At 40.4% G+C, this 17603-nt stretch overlaps 1 protein-coding gene across 1 annotated transcript in view; it reads left to right on the forward strand.

Moving 5' to 3' along the window:
• Nucleotides 1-937: 937 nt before the first annotated feature.
• The window catches only part of LOC137187652 (plakophilin-3-like), a 40790-nt gene continuing 24124 nt past the window's right edge, over nucleotides 938-17603 (forward strand). The window contains exons 1-3 of the mRNA XM_067596719.1: nucleotides 938-1241; nucleotides 11326-11414; nucleotides 15305-15918. Coding sequence (XP_067452820.1) covers nucleotides 1040-1241; nucleotides 11326-11414; nucleotides 15305-15918 — 905 coding nt within the window. The 5' untranslated portion in view covers nucleotides 938-1039. The remainder of the gene's footprint in view (nucleotides 1242-11325; nucleotides 11415-15304; nucleotides 15919-17603) is intronic.

A 17603-nucleotide genomic window follows, 5' to 3' on the forward strand; every position in this document is an offset into this window, starting at 1 on the left:
TCTATACATGGCCTGTGTAGACAAGCAAATTGCAAACTATCAATATGATAAAAATTCAGAGATCATGGTTCCACTGAGACACCCACATATTGATAGCCTTACACTGGGACAAGGAATTGAAACATGGGCATACTTATTATACTTATTCATTAGGGAATACTGTTGCCATAGTTATAACTGCTTTTATACTAATCACTGCTCTTTTGGCATCAAACTGAAAAAACTACTGATAAAGACAGCATACCAGGAGGCAACGCCAAAGGCTTCCTAATTTCAATCCATTTTTGTGTAAATATTGTAATTAAGAAGGGATACATTTAAGTTGTCCTGCAAAACATACTGTAAGAATCTTTATTTAAATGTAAAGGTTTGTATTATTTTATATCTATTGGTAAGAAAATGTTTTTTCCCAAATAGTTTTTTCAGAACTTTTCAACCACATAATTTGTAGTGTTCATCAGCAGATGGAGTTTTTGTTTTATTTATTAGGACGTTACTGGTATATTCATTATGTAACAAAGTTATTGCCAATTTGTGTCATGTGATTTGTGTCTTTTAAAGGGAATTGTCATTATTATGTCATTATTATGGTTTAAAATCTTACTATCCGTACTCAGTATTAGTAATATTAACCAGCGATCGAAATGCTTCAAAAGTTTAACTGCCCATCCACACTTTTTACAATACATTGTATGCATCAGCAGGCAAATCCTATAGTGTGAGATAGAAATTATTTATAACTTACAGTTTTAGTTTTTATTTTACTTTGACAACTATTTTCACAGTTGTCAAAGTAAAATATCTTACATGCTTTATGAGGTGATTTCTGTTTCCCAGTCCTGCTCCGTGTTATTTCGTCCTGACAGTCAGCAGGTGGATTTTGATTGCCCCCCCCTCCACGCTCCAGGACCCGCCTACGGGCGGACTGGCTGCGGACTGGTCTCCATTTCGTAGCGGACCCTCAGTCACCGGACGAGCCGCGCCTGCAGTCGGACAGTTTTCTCTGTGCCTGGTGAAGTTGTGATTCTCCGCGGTCAGTATGAGTGTCGCGGTGGAAGGCTGCTTTCTGTCCGCTCTGCCGCCTACCTCCTCCTGCACCGCTTATGTGCTTCCCTCGGACGGCCCGTCTCCGGACCCGATGGCTAAGGCCAGGAGGGTCCGGGAGCAGGTCCGGATGCGGCTGGCCGAGAAGAAGTCCTCCTCCTTACCCAGACTGGACGACTCGCTGCTGGACGCAACAGGTGAGCCGCATCACACCACTTGTCTCTGCGGGCTCCAGGTGGCGCTGCGGAGCACTAACGCATTTACTCTCTCTGTCAGGTCGTTGAAAAGACTTTGTTCAAACCATTAGCAGGTGCTGGTCATTATTACAATTAATTTGACCGTATTTTTGATTATTATGCCCGTTAATTTAGCCTCAAAAACACTTAAAGTAAGAATTGTAATTCCTTTAAATAAAATGAAATTGTCATTCTATTTAGTCTATAACCTAAAATCACAAGTTTGCTTCAGAGGGCTGAAACATCCTCAGACCTCCTTTTTAAAAAGTCATTGGTTGTTATAGGATATAACATGTAGGCTATTGAATTACATATGATAATATACCGATATATATTCTGTTCCAATCTAATGAAGACTGGCCACAGAGGTCAAGCAGAGGTCTGTTTTGTGTGTCAGTGATGTGTATGTGTGTGCACAAGCTGCTGTGATACTGTTAGATAGATACATGTGGTTTTCCAGTTGATAAACTTTACAGGTTCAAGGAGCAACTCCTGCTGTGAGACTGTTAAATGTTATGCTATTACATGGAAAGGGTCAACAGTAAAAAAGATTATATAGAATACTGATTAGAAATGAAAAGGCAGTGTTAACTGTGCATAAAACTGCATAAATAATAATTATGTCCACACTGGGTTGTGGAGTGTAGTGGAAAATGAAAGGTCTGTCAGTTCTGTAGTTGATTTATGGGGCTTTCTACAGACCACAGACTAACTGGTGTGACTGCATCACTATGGCAGATATGTTGTAGATATGCTGTGGATGTATACTGTATTCATGTATCTATGTATTAATGTGAAGCTCTGTACAGACTGTGGCAACAAATTTTCTTGAATGGCAATAAAGAATCTATCTATCTATCTATCTATCTATCTTCATATAGATATAAAGTAAACCTGGAAAAACGTTCATTAAGATGAGCAACATTTATATCATGAACTTTAAAGGGGCAGTCCACCGATCTTATACATGAAGTTAAGTTTACTCATCATGAGGAGTAGCTATTACTTGGTCTGTGAAAACAGCTGTGATGTGTTATATTTGGCCTAAGCTTTCCAAAGTTTGAACAACTAACCCTGATGATGTCGTCAGGGTTGTCTCTGCTCGGACTTGGGATTAACATTTTTAACTGAAAGCTTGTGTTACACCCTGAAGTTGTGGAGTTTGAAAGAAGTGGGCAGTTAGGACGCAGTGAGGATATAATGTAATATTATATCCAGTTGCAACATGGGAAAGGTAGGCTCCAGTTTTTGACCCATACCAGGAAATTTCTGGATATCTTAGCTTCTGCTGCAAAAACTTGGGAGAGACTCAGAAGCTAGACATCTCTCTGTTCTCTGTTTAGGAGTGGCTGAGATTATCGCTAAAGTAAGAATAGCTGGTCCACCTTAAAGGTTAGTCCACCTTAAGTGAGCCTGGTCGGGTTAGGCTAACTCACTGTTGATAACTTCGGGGCTAACTCCCTTCACTTTTCAGCAGGTGGCAAGCAAGGCGCGGTAGCTTGGCTTGGATCTTGAGGAGTTGTAGCATTTATTCACAGACACACTGCACTGTTCACAGCTTTACCGCTAACTTCATACTCTTTGCTCCGGTCGCCAGCCTTACCGTCACACACGCTCTCTCTTTCTCTCTCAGCTGCACACTTTCTACGCACACAACCTACACACTGAGCTATCCCTTAAAGGAGCTACACTACTTGTATAACACTAAAGTAAGTTAAAAATCACAAAAAATTACCCCCTGAAACAAAACAACCGGCAAATATATTTGTCCAATTGCCCAAGCCTATAGGGCACACTGAACCAGAGAAAGTTGCACACCGAACCTAAATCTCGTACCAAACAGATCAGAACAAATACACTTAAGGTTACACCAGGCATAGTCCCATCAAAATCTCAACACAAAACAACAACAGATGTGAACCCAAGTAATTACGCAACCAAGATAGGAAATGTGATACACAGATGACATGCAGGAAACTGACTACTGTATGTGGAATTTTGAAACCCGGTTCCACTTCATCATGACTTTTTTCTGCTCTTACAGTAATTTGAATCACTAAGCAGATGAATAGAAACTGATAACTTCAATAATGAGTTGGGCCAGTTATAGCAGTGATAATAGATGCCTCACATCATGCCAGTGATGCAGTAAAGGAGCTTTAGCATCCCTGTGTTAAAGAATGCAGATGGGTGGGTGACTGTTATTGTAATCCAGTTCATCCCAAAACTGCTCAGAGGATTGATGTCAGAGGACTATAGTGGCCAGACCATGAAGTCATTTCATGTTAGCTCTATAAAACCATTTCATTACTTTTGATGGTAGATGACAGACACATTTAAGTACAAAACATATAAAAGTTTAATATAAAAATATATGTAAATGCAAACAGAAAAGTTGTTTATCTTTGTGTATTGTTCACCACACATATTCCTATTTGTGCATTATGGAAAACTGCAAGGGTGTTACTTCCTGTTCATTTCCTGTTTTTTCTCTCACTATGGAAACTTTCATAAAATTGATGATATCACAGGCTCCAGCTGGGATGGTTATGAGTTATAAATGTTCATGTGTTGAACAAGAACTGCTTTTCCATCAATTAAGAAGTAGGATCCAAAAGTGACAATTAAGCACACATATCCAAGACCACTTCATGGTTTTGTCTTGACGTGCAGGTTTACAGTAGTAGCCAGTCAGACTGGGGAGTTCCATATCTGTCTCATCCCAGGCCAGTTAATGACCCTGAATCAGTCTTTCCAAAGGGAAAGTACGGGAGAGGAAGGAGAAGCCCCTCCTCCTTACTACTAGGAGAGCAGGACTAGGACTTCTGTGTGACCTATGAGGGAATCAGGATGTGGTTTGAAAGAAGCTGAGTGTTAGCTTGTGTAAGATCTTTTATCAGTAGAATTACTGACTGCATATCTCCAAGCCAACACACATCCTTTTTCATCAGACTGAATCTTCTGTTTTTGTCAAATAACAGAGAAATTTAAATTGAGCGTAAAATACGTTTTTTGGGATTAAAAGATCATACCTGTGTATTTGCAAATTTAAGCTCCTTAACTAATAAACATGTATAATTTACATTTTTGCTGACTATTTAAGAAATCATGCAGTACAAGTGTCAATTTCTGGATTTATTAAGGTTTGGATTTGTCCTACTGCTCTATGCAGCCATTGGTTTCCATTTATTTCTGTACAGTATGAAGGTCAATTAGCAAACTCTTGAAACTGAGCATCTAGTGTGCGTTCATTTTTGTCAATGTTGCCATGTCATTGTTTGGTAAATCACTATAATGGTAAACTTAAGTGAAAAGTCTGCATTGCATTACCTCACAACCATAACGTAGTTTTTATAGAAATGAATGCAAACTTGGCCCACTGGCAGCCCACTGGTTAAGACCCATGTTATCATGTTGTCACCTATCTATCTCCACTCATTTCCTGTCATATCTCTGCTGTCACTAGATTGAAAGTGCTGTATGTAATTGCTCCAAAATTCTTTTTAAAAAGAAATGAATACAAACTTGATTTTCAATGTGAGGGAAAACACAATTCAAGCATAAATCTGACCCGAAATACGGAAGTGCGCAAAACAAACAACCCATGAAACAACAACGGCTATGGAATGGAAGGTCATTTGTCACAAGGAGGAAGTGGAGGTAACACACAGCAGCGTATGGTTTGAAAGATGGACCTAAGTTATGAAATTGTTTTATGTTCCATTTGAAGTTGAATGAGCCACAGAAGTTTGGCAAAAAACTGATAAAGTTCACACATTGTGATCTGAAATCAACATATTCTGGATGCAATCCAGCCATAGTGTAAATGCAAGCAAGGGAAACAGATGGAGAGGGGGAGATGAGCAAAATAGCACAAACCTGGACGGAAAAGTGTGGAGTCACAGGAGATGTGTAACAAACATTATCATGCCAGCTGTGGATGAATGGAGGTTTTGACTCCAGACTTTAAGCCTGTTGAAAGAAAAATGTAATGTAGGTGATGTCTGGTTCAACACCCCCTTAAACTGACTGACCACCTTGTGTGTGGAACATTCCTTTCCAATCTCCTCTTCACTGCATGTTATCACAGTCTATTTTAGACAGGACTGTACGTGGCCAGTGAGGTTAGGCCTGCTCTACTGCATGTCTGATATTTGTCACCGAGCTATAAAACTTCACAGCTAGATGTCTCATACTGTACCTAATACATTGGTTATGTTAAGTTTTTTTTCTTCTTTTCAAACATTGCAGCAAATTGTATGCACTTGTTCATGCACTTCCAGCCTTTCAGAATTGTAGGTTTTATGAAACCTTTATGAAAATAAAATACACTAGATATACTGCTAGAAGCTTGAGGCTTGTTGTTTAACCATGTAGTGTAATCATATCCAAGTGATAGTGAAAACCTCTCAGCTGAGTTTTTATTCCACCCCACGAGGAAATACGGCAAAGGTGTTAAGGCTATGAAAACATTTACACCATTTTATCCACAACTGTTGTGGAAGAAACAGAGTCAGACTTATAGTTAAGCAAGATAAGAAGAATAGAGCATGAGCAAGGTATATAAAGCTGCCAGTATACTCCATCAGAACTTCTGCCATTCAAACTAGTGTTGGGGCCTTAGGATGCCAATATTTGCTGGTATGTTAAGCAGGGTTGACAATGTACAGATTGAGCCTGATTTTAGAATTTAAGAAGTCATTTTAGAATCGGGAGGAATTGTCATTTGACATTCAGTTTGAGGTCACAACACCTGATTAATTGTCTGAATGATCAACAGTCTGGCTTTTGTGCAATTGCTTGGATTTCTGGCAGGTCAGAAATTTGGGTTGGCTATCTGCAGTTTGGGCAGTTTCCCACGACTGTTTTCATAAGATGCAATTTAAAGTAATGCTGCCTTTCTCTCTTTATGTCAGCATTGGTGAAGACGCAGTCTTGTTTGAATAAACTTAATCGGAATTGTTACTGGATAAATCTGAGCGGGGGTTCCGTGCCCATGTTGAGTGTGAGCACCACAGTTGCAGGTTCTGGCCGCAGAAAGGAAAATTAAGAGTTAATACAATGTAAAGGATTATTAAAAACATCATTAAGTCTGCCCAGCTATAGTAGGTCAATCTGTCTGTTCAGACCAAGAATGCTCAACAAGTTTGGCCAGATTGCCATCAAATTCCTAATTCCAGATTCCTAATGGTTTTGGCAACCCCCTAACCATTTTCCTGTTCAACAATGAAGTCAGAATGTTTGTTTTGCACACAAGATACGTCATGATCTAATACACAGAAAGTTGCCCTGAAGGTTCCTTAGCACTTTCATGTGCTCCCTGGTGTATTTTTATCACTGTAGTGTTTGTTTTGTCCCACAGTTTTGTATTGTAGGGCTTAATAAACATAGCAGAGTGTTATAAGACTATGGGTACTGGGTGTAGAGTTTAGACTACTGTCGGAGACCAAGGTGTGGGAGGACTGGGTGTTATTGGATATTTTGGGATAGGGGTGGAGATTCAGTAGAAGATGGATTTGTGACAGAGATGGAAAGTATTGAAAAAACATGGTGTTGAGAAAGACTTGGTTGGATAATATGATCCATTAGTGGCTCATGGCACTAAGACAGTCTCATCTTGGAAGGTGGGCTTAATTATAGTCATAATCCTTTGAGAGTGGAGCTGATTAAAAACATACTCAAACTTTAGATAGCAACATTCCCATACTCTGAATATCTCATGGAATGTGAGTGTGATTTTGCTTAGCAGCAACTTTGTATGAACCTATTTCTATCCACTTGTCTGTATGTCTTAGTTGTTTGTCTCTCTACATACAACATGAGACGTGTGGACATGTGATTAGCATAAAGAGCTAAAGACATATCTCGGGTAGAGTTGAAACTATACCACACACTCTGACATAAAAGTCTGGATATTTGCAAGGTCATGGGATCAAGAAAGGAGGGCTGCAACAGATCCACCACTGGAGATACTCCCACAGTCCTGGATCATCACCAAGACATAGATAGATAGCTAGTTCATAAACATACACTGTAATTAATCAACTGCTGTCTATTGGCATTGGTTTATCTTCTGAGAACACACACCACCACTGAATAGTGTGGGTAACTGAATAAGACAAAATATGGAGCTCTGCTACCGATGCTACCACTGTTTGCTACCAACAGCAGCCCTTATCATCTCTTTTGGCTTTTATAGCTGATGGACTGTAGTGTTACTATAGCAGACTTCCCAGGGTGTTTGCTGTTCTAACTACTAATACTGATGATTAAACAGTTAGGTTAGCCAATGCTGAAGATAAACCAAAAGAAACCAATGCAGGCAGGAGGAAGGGTGCAGTTTACTCTGTTTCTGCAACCTAATGCTGAAGGGTACCAAAGTGGACAGAACCATGGGTTCATTTACAGTGTCGTTCCCCTCTGTAAATTCACGTTTGAAAGTTTAATGAACTGTTATGAATTCCCTTGATGTTCCTCAACATAGAAATGGGAGTCTCCTGAATAGTTTAACAATAGGTTATTTTACGGTGACCAAGTACCATGAGCCTAAAGTGAGCCATTGGTGTGGTGTAGATCAGAGCTATACTGTAGCAAATTAGGAAGACTTGCAGTCAAGAACAAAATATTGCACCATAGCTGCTGACTCTGTTCAAAATTGACCCAAAGTGAACTCATTTAAACTGCTGATGATCAACTGATTTGCTGATCAGGTGTATACAAAGTATTATCTCCAACTTCAGCCGATCATTAGCAGCGCAGAAAGAAGATTTTAAACTAACTAATTAATTAACTTACTAATTTTAAACTCTTGGGAGTCATCCAGTAGCTGACTTCTCTTCTACAGCTGTTATTCAAGCAGCAATGGACTATTGAGCCACTATTCAATGTAGATCGCTAAGCAGTTAGCCACAATGGCTGCTACAGCCAGCTAGTTTCTGTGTTTACCTTTGGTCTGTCTCATAGACAAGCATTATCCATTTAATTATTCATTTAAATTATTCATGTAAAAATCATTGTGCAAAGTTAGCGTGACCCATAGAGAGACGATGGCCACATTTATGGGAAATACAGCAGGTTGAAGTAAACGGGAATTATCCTGCAATTTGGCTGCTACACCAAAATCGCCATATAGCCTGTCAATTAATCTTCAAAATAATTGGCAGATTAATTGATAATGAAAATAATAATAATAGAAACATAACAACAGAAACAGTATTGACTGACTTTAAACCATGTATCAATCCCACTGTTGAATGAGATGGACATACGGTTTGAAAACAGCAGAGCGTTATATTGCAGCATTGAAGCTAATAGATTGCAGATTGTGATCTGAAAGTCTGGATTAGTACAGCTAATAAGAGGCTATATACGTAATGGCTTTAGGAGTCTCTGTGGTTATGTAGCTGTAAAGAAATATCCTGGTTGCATGTCATATATTACTGGTTATATGCTGTGTGTGCTCTGCTTTTTGGCCTCTTTGTATTGTAGTAGTCTTGTATGAGCATACCTTCCCTGACATCTGACCTGGTGATGCTTATGTTCAGGCATGCAGCCCAGCTCCCCTCCCAACAGTGTCTCCTCCCTCCTTCCTTCCGTCCTGCTGGATTGGATGATGTGTGTTGTTTTCTCCAAGCCATTAACTACAGGCAAAGCTCCCCTTCCTCTCTCTGTTCAACTCACAGGAGCTCACTTTCCTGAGTATAGTCTCTCAATATATAGAGTGTTCATACATGTAGTTACACTGTGCAGTCTATATTAAGTTCCTTCAATCATTGTCTTCATGTCTATGTGCATTATTTCTATCTGTGAAGCAAAGTGAATCCATCTGCTATCTGCCCAACCCCCATTATACAGACCTTTTAATGTGAAAACTATCCTATTTACTATCCTATTTATGATGTAATCTTTCATATATTGCTCTCTAATATTTCTCTCACTGTTATGCATAACACACATAACAAATACAGCTATTTTTATTAGCCATGCTAATGGCAGGACACTAGGGGTGGCAATTTCAATCACCTCCAACAATAAACACTATGGTTCAGACTGAAATATCTAAAAAACTATTAGATGGATTGCCATAATTTTTTTCCCAGACATTCATGACCCCCAGAGGATGACCTGGTGACTTTGGTGATCCCTTTATTTTTCATTTAGTGCCACTAGTTCAGTTTGACAATGGATTACCATGAAATTTGGTACAGAAATTCTATAACTCACTAAACTAATATGGAGAACATGGTAAACAGCATGTTAGCATTGTAAACATTAGCAATAACATGCTAATGTTATTATTTAGTTCAAAGCATTGTTGTACCTAAGTGCAGCTGCACAGTGCTGCTAGCATGTATATTCTTACATCTCATTCTCTTACTCTGTCAAAATTAGGCTTTCTGTGGACACAGTTCAGCACACTTTTAAGAATGGTCTAGAATGTTAACCAAACACTGAGAACACTTTTTGTGTGGTTAGGACACACACACCCATCTCAATCCTTCTTCAAATAGTCATACAGCCACAAATATTTTGCCACTGAAGGAGGATAGACAGAATCTCCAATAAGTTATATATTGTATAATCTGCACAACAATGCTTTTGTTCCCATTAAAGGGGAGTTTTTCCTTGCTGCTGTAGCCAAGTGCTTGCTCATTGGGGAATGTTGAGTCTCTGTAAATTAAAGAGTACAGTCTAGACCTGCTCTATGTGAAAAGTGCCCTGAGATAACTTCTGTCAGTGCTATATAAATAAAACTGACTTGACTTGTCTACTTTCCTTAGACTAAGCTTGGCTGTCAAATAATTGATTGCAGTTAAAAGTTGCAAATTTTCTTTTTTTCTGTTTCAGTGGCCCAATTTCCTCGTGAGGATTAATATGCGTTCCGAACAGAAGCACTGTCGAAGAATAAATATATATGCTCAGTGTTTGGCCAAATTCTCTAAGAATTGCGCTGTCTACCAGCTGAACACTGTCCAAACAACACAGACCATTCCTGAATCATGTTTTGTTGATGATATCCTCCAGGCATAACTTGGAGGAGATCATGCCCTCGGTCATGTCTGTATGTCCATGTGTGTGTATGTATATGTGAGTGTATGTGTGTGTGTATGTGTGTGTGTGTGTGTGTGTGTGTGTGTGTGTGTGTGTGTGTGTGTGTGTGTGTGTGTGTGTGTGTGTGTGTGTATCTGTCCGTAGCTAATCTAGCACACTACTGGACCCATCAGCCTAATATTTTTTGTGCACTTTTGCGACTGTATGTTTAAGGACCTTCTGTGGTTGCGGTGATTCACAATTTTGGTAAAACCTATTTTATGACACTATTCCTTATGACCCTATTGTAAAGCTTTTGTCTTTTCATTAGTCCTCACCATTTTACAATATGTGCTATGACATAGCAGAAGGCATTTCCAGCAATCAGCTAGGCTAAAAACAAGGCTTACCTAGTCTGTTGCAGGCCACATTTTGGCCTTGGTTGTGTCTCAAAAACTAACATCCATAGAAAAGTTTGGTCTCATATTGAACTGGATCATCTGCAGATTAATTCCATACCCAATATATTATGATCCACTAAAATTAGGCACAATACAAGATGAATAAATCCCCGTCTTTTGTTATCTTCGCTGCCATCTTGAGATCGACATCTGCACTCTATCTTCTACTCACATTCTACTTGTTGTAGAATGTGTTGTATCTGTATTTTGCACTTTTCTTTCTTTCTGAAATGAGTAATTTAGCTTCAGAACAGCAAACATCAAGTATTAATAGAGTAAGAAATGTTTCTAATTATTTTACTACAGTCAACCCATACCCTCAATATAATTATATACGTAGTAAGACCATCAACAACATTAAAATGCTTTTAACAGGGAAATCTCCTGCTCAAATGTAATTTACTGCATTATATATTGTGGCACTAAGATAAGTTTCACAGCAGATTGTCATGAAGAGTGCTGTCCTTAAATTTGAGTCTTACAGCATCAGAACAGTCTTTTGTTGCCGATCTCTTTTATCACACTAATGTTTTATCTTTCTTCTCTTTATCTAGACTACAGTTTTCCTGCAGCAAAGAGCCACACTCACACCCTTGGCTTCAGTTCCAGATCCATGATACACACACCCAGCCGGGTCATGGCTGTGAGTACCATATGACAGTTCTGTATTGTATTATAATAAATGCAAATATATTTAAAGGAACAGAACTGAGATACTGTAGGTCCAGAATATGTTTAGTGCAGCTTAGCTCATAGTCAGGAGACAGGAAGCTGTTAGCCAAGCACTGTCAAGAGAACAAGAAAAACAAATCACCTCACAGCAACTTCAAGCTTGTATGTTTACGCTATCCTTTGTTTTCTCATGTGGTTCAATGAGGCTTTACTGCGGTCAGACAGAAACATGTAAGTTTGGCTGATAGTCTTTTTTTTGGAGTTTGTCGTGGATTTATTCTTTCAGGCCACTGATACAGCCCATAAGTCATCTGGTTCACAGATGGTAAGACTGCCCATACAGTAGGTATGAGTGTTGACTGTAGTATTATAAATTCACGAAATTACAAATCAATTTCATCGATTATTAAAAGATAATTCTGTTTTATTACAATTTATGTCTTATTTTTGTAGTTATGGTCATCATTTGTGACAGTAATAATGACATTGTTAGTAGTTATTAGTTCACTGTTGAGATCAGGGCCGTTCTATGAAGGGACCTAACAAGAGGCCCCATGGTGGTTTTTGTCATTCAGTTTCATTCATCACTGTTTCATTATATCCTCAGTAGTCAGTGGTATTTCCAGAGATGCATATCTAAACACTGTTTCAGAAGCTTTAAAGTGCTGGGAATAAAATTCTGGTGGAGAATTAATGAGTCCTTTATAGATCTGGTCAGCAAACATCAATACTGTTTTTTGATGCAGACCAAAATGTGTTTGCAGCACTGAGTGACTGTGGAGAACTTCTCTAAAATGGGCCACACATGTTTATATTCCCCCAAAATAAGGTATTTTATAGGCACTAGTATTGATAGCCATACCAGGTTCTTTACACAATTATTTTTTGTCGTCTTAAAAGTAGTTAAGATCTAAGCATAGTGAAATCAGCCTGTACAATTCAGATTCAGATTCATTCTTTATTGTCCTCTATAGATTAAATTTGCTGTCACAGTCTGTATATAAGTAACACTCAAAACAGGGTAAAAACAAACAAGAACACAAGTCTGTTACAGTGTGCCAAGGCTATTTAAGGCAGTGATAGCTTGGGACCCAAAACTCCTCCCAAAGCATGTTTTTTTTTTTGCAGAGTGGTTGTATCTGTGGCCAGAGGGGAGGAGGGTGAAGCATGGGTTGAAGGGGTGGCAGGGGTAGTGTGCAGTAATCAGTGCTCTGCGAGTGGTAGCAGTGTCAATAAAGGCTGGCAGGTTGGGAGTGGGGAGCCCAATTACATTGGAAGATATTTAGTGATTTTCAGGAGCTTGTTGCAATTGGTGAGGGTGAGCATGGCGAAATAGCAAGTGGCGTAGTACAGGAGGTTGGGTTCAATAATACTTCGATGCAGAAGGAGCAGGAGGTGGGGTTTGACTGAGAGAGACCTAAGTTTGCAGATGGCAGAGAGTCTTTGTTGGCAGCATTTATGGATGTCTGTGGTGTGGCGATCAAAGCTCAGTTCATTGTCCAGGATGTTGCCAAGGTATTTACCACCATCTCCACTGGCTGGCCATTGATGAAAGTGGGGCAATGAGGGGTGGTGAGTTTATTGTGGGTGTCAAAGATGAGCTCCTTCATCGTTGAGGAGGAGGTGACTGTTCTGTGCACCACTGGGTAAAGTGTGCAACAGATTGTTGGTAGGCTGTGACTGAGTCTCCGTCTGTGAGGAGGACAAGTATGGCTGTCATCAGAATATTTCAAAAACAGGAAAACAGGAAACAGTGAATCCAACAGATGAGAAGAGGTGGAACGTAGAGATAGCAGAGTCTACTAATCAGATGCCCTTGAATGGTGTTAAAGGCAGAGCTAAAATCTACAAAGAGGACCCTGGCATAGTAGCTAGAGGAGTCCAAGTGTTGGAGGAGAGTATGAAGGAGGCATCCTCTGTCCCTGTTTTGGCCTTGTAGGTGAACTGGTAGGAATCCGGCTGTGGGCTAAAAACTAAGAGGATGGCATTCAGTACCAGATTCTCGAAGCATTTTGCAATGATGGAGGTGAGCGCTACTGGTCTGTTGTGATTCACTTCAGAGGGGTGGGGTTTCTTTGGGACAGGAATGATGGTAGATGTTTTCCAGAGGGTGGGGATGATTGCAGTCTGGAGTGACTCTCTAAAGATAGAATGGAGTACAGGGGAGAGCTCCAAGGCACAGCTCTTGAGCAGCCTTCCTTGGATCCCATCTTGTCAGCTTTGCACCTCACTAGCTAATAGTAGATGTCCACTTCTGTGAAAGGGAGAGACTGCTGTGTGACTGCTCAGGGGTGGGTAGTCTCCCCAGCAATATCTTACACTCAGTGGAGCAGTTGAGTGTCAAACCTGGCATAGAAATTGTTCAGGTCTCTAGTGAATGACATGGGGTCAGTGGGTGTAGGAGTGCTGGTTTTTGAGTTGGACCAGGTGAGTGTTCTCTCCTTCTGAAAGGCCTGCCTGGTATTTATGCAGGTAAATTCCTGTTCTAATTTTTCCTTATATGCAAGTTTTGCTTTCTTGATTTCATTTCTCACAGAGCGGTTAATGGCTCTGAGGGAAAGCCAGTCCTTGCGATGGAATGCTTGCTGTTTTTCCTTAAGCCTAAGTTTTATTTGAGGAGTCATCCATAGTCTGGAGTTGGGGTATTTTTTAACAGTTTTGGCTGGGATGGGATGCTAGTCGCTGTCAAAAATACTCCAGTCGGTGGACACAAGGGACCCCTGTAGCTGTACAGTTGCGTCCCCTGACCACTGGTCGATGCTGTGGGTGAGTGGTTTATGACATTTCAGTACTTAAGTGTATTGCAGAAGCAGGAAGACAATGTTATGGTACGGAGCCCAGTAGTGGTGTAAGCATTGTGTATGTTCCCATAACACAAGTCCAAAACATGATTTTCCTTGTTGGGATGCCAACATACTGTTTAAAGGATGGGAGAACAATGTCCAGCCTGCAGCTGTTAAAATCCCCTGTAATGGACATTGAAGCATCTGAGTATTTTCCTAGCGTAGCATGGGCACTCTGGGCTGCTAGCACAGCTGTGGTTTTGGTGTTTACGCCCAGCGGGATGTACACACAGCTGATGACCACAGTAGGAAATTCCCACTATGTGCAAGAGTTTGATTTATGAACCTGAATGAAAGTTAATTCTTGACTTTGCAGTATAACTCTTAAACATGGTGGCCAAAACTACACAAATAATACCCAAGTTGAAATAAACTAAATAATTACTTTTTAACCAATGATGTAAAACATCGAATTTTTACATTTTCCAAAACAGTTGGACAGTGTTTGTCACTGTACATTTCTGTAGACTTGTCTGCAGTGTGTGTGCCGGATGCACACACACACACGCACACGAAAGCGACGAGCCGGTATCGTGTGTGAAAAATGTTTCCTCCCTGTTAGTCCTGATCTAATTGTCTATGAAAAGGAAGATGGAAGTCCTGCACTGCTGAAAAAAAAACAGAACAAGAACAATGTAAAGACAGAAGAAAAATATCAACAGGACGTTTGTCAGTTGCTTTTAACAATGAAAAAGACCATAGTGAGCTTCCTGCAGCTTACTGCAGTAGCAAGGCTTTTGATGAAGAAAAGATGGAGGAGGTGTTGAATGTGGAAAATCTTGCCCCACCTTTTCACTATTAGGATGAATTTCAGCCTAAGCTATTGTTTCTTTTGTAAGCTGTGACAATCTTTCCGCTTGCTTGTAAGATAAACCTTCAATATTGAGGATTTTATGTTGAAATTTTGCCCTTTTTTATAGGAACTGTAGAAAAGTGTCTCTATCTCTGCTTGCTGGGCTGTTTAGCCAGCAGTGTGTCTGCTAACCTTTGATTTATTGCCATACCACTGACCCTGCAGGTGCCCACAGTACCCCTGCACTCCTCTGGTTTCTCCTCTCGCTCTGCTGTGGAAAGCAGTTCCAGGGTGAACCATTCAGGAGCCAGCATGGTCCAGAAGAGCTACCAAGCCACCCAATCACAGAGCAGAAGCAGACGCTCTAAGTCGCTGTGCCAGGCAGACCAGGAGGGACTTCCTCTGACTGTGTTGGTACCTCCAGAGAACACCTCCTACCCGACCACTGTGCCTCCCCCCGGCACCCTAAGGCGCAGCCTCAGCGGAACACTGGCCCAGGGGAGAGGGTACTGGCAGGAGGAGGAGCTGCCATACCAGTACACCTACAAAGGCCCCTCTCACCGCACCATCAGCCGTATCACCAACCGTCAGCAGCACTACCAGCAGCAGAGCTCCGCTTTTGGCCAGGATGGCTGGGGGTCTGGCAGGGGGGTTCCCATGGCAGGGGATGGCTGGGGGGCACAGTGGCAGCAGCACGTCTCCAGGGCCAGCCATGCAGGGACAGGGCAGTACCAAGCTGCCCTGCACCGGGCAGCCTCGCTGCGCAGCGTGAGGAGTGTTGGGAAAGGAGTGGATGTTTTGGAGGGTGCATCAATACACAGCAATGACCCACTAGGAGGGTGAGACATAATATACGAGTTTACACTACTGATGTGAATCAGGCTTTTTTTGCAACTACCAGATATATGAATTTCTTAGAAAGTGTATGCCGCTGTGACTCTCAGCTGTGAGAGTCTTGCACAGAGAGAGCAAGAGTTAAAAGGCTGAAGGGGTGTGAAGATGAATGGGGTCAACTGGAATAGAAATAGAATCTATGATAGATTTAGATTTTTAGTTGACTGGTTGAGAAACACTAGATATATTGGACATTATGAGGTCAATTTGGGCTTTAATTATATTCCCAAAAGTAACTGTGTGTACACTATTTCATTCATTATGTGATATGAGCAACATTAGGAAGGTTTATTACTTAGTATGAGATAATGCCTTGCAGTAGTCATGCTTGTGTTCTTTCATTCACTGTGATAGAGAGCAGGGATCACAGTGAGCTCAAGGTTTGCAGTAGAAATGCCTTTGCTATATGTGTATTACTCAAAAGGAAAAAATTACTGAGCATTTATTGAAAATGTCCCATGATGTTTTCACTTTCTACAATCTTTGCCTCTGTCCTTGAGAAACTTGTAGGAGAAACCACAAGCAGTCCATGCTGACCAATGACAAATCTTGCAGTCCCTGCATGGTATCATTGTAGCTGCTGTAGTTACATTGTTGAGGTGTTTGTCAGCTACAGTGTAGCTACAGTGACAGTGCAGTCATACTGATTAATGCTAGCAGCATAGCTGTTTGATGGATTGCCATGAAATTTGCTACAGATATTCAAGTTTCCTAAAGGATCAGTTCTAACAACTTTTGGTGATCCTCTGACTTTTCCTCTAGCGCCACCAGCAAGTTTTCACTTTTTCAGTGAAATATCTCAATATCTACTTGATGTTGCGATGGATTGGCACCAAATTTTATGCAGATATTCACGGTTCCTAGAAGAACTAAACTAAGATGGTAAAACAATACCTGTTGAACATTGACAAGCTAGCACTATCATTGTGAGCATGTTAACATGCTGACATTAGCATTAGGTCACAGCACTGCTGTGCTTAAGTTTAGTACAGGCTTACACAACCACTAACATGGCTGTGGACTATCGGTCTTGTTGCTTGATAAATGACTTAATCAATTAATTGATTATTAAATTAGTTACCGATTTATTTTCTGTCGATCAACCAAGTAATTAATCAACTAATCATATTAGCTCTACTTAAGTTAAAGGCTCCATCATTCCATCACCATCACTTCCCTGCAGTTGTTGCATTCACATGCTCTATTTTCCATAAATGCTATATCACAACATACTAAACAAGATTGGCAACACTTTAGGACATTTACCAAATGAGGAAATATTACACTGGAAGTTTTAAACTGTTTAAGCTGAACAAAAGTCTCCAATAAATCAGGATTTGAGCTGGTCTTAAGGGTACTGCAGGTGGTCTGATGGTCTTAACTGGACAGAGATGATCTTATGTTAGTTATAGGATAAATGATATTACTGATGGTGACAAACCTGACAATATGAGCATGTGTTTCAAATACATGTTAAGCTGCCTCAGTCAGAATAGAACAAACATAAGCATTTCCTACTAGAAAAAAAGAAAAGACTGAAAGTAAATCATTTAAAGCTAGTCAAGCTACCACAGCTTCCATATGATCAGCTGACAGCACATGTTACTGGTATGTCATGTTTTTTTTTGAC

This window comes from Thunnus thynnus, chromosome 1 (genome assembly GCF_963924715.1).
Source record: "Thunnus thynnus chromosome 1, fThuThy2.1, whole genome shotgun sequence".
Taxonomy (NCBI): domain Eukaryota; kingdom Metazoa; phylum Chordata; class Actinopteri; order Scombriformes; family Scombridae; genus Thunnus; species Thunnus thynnus.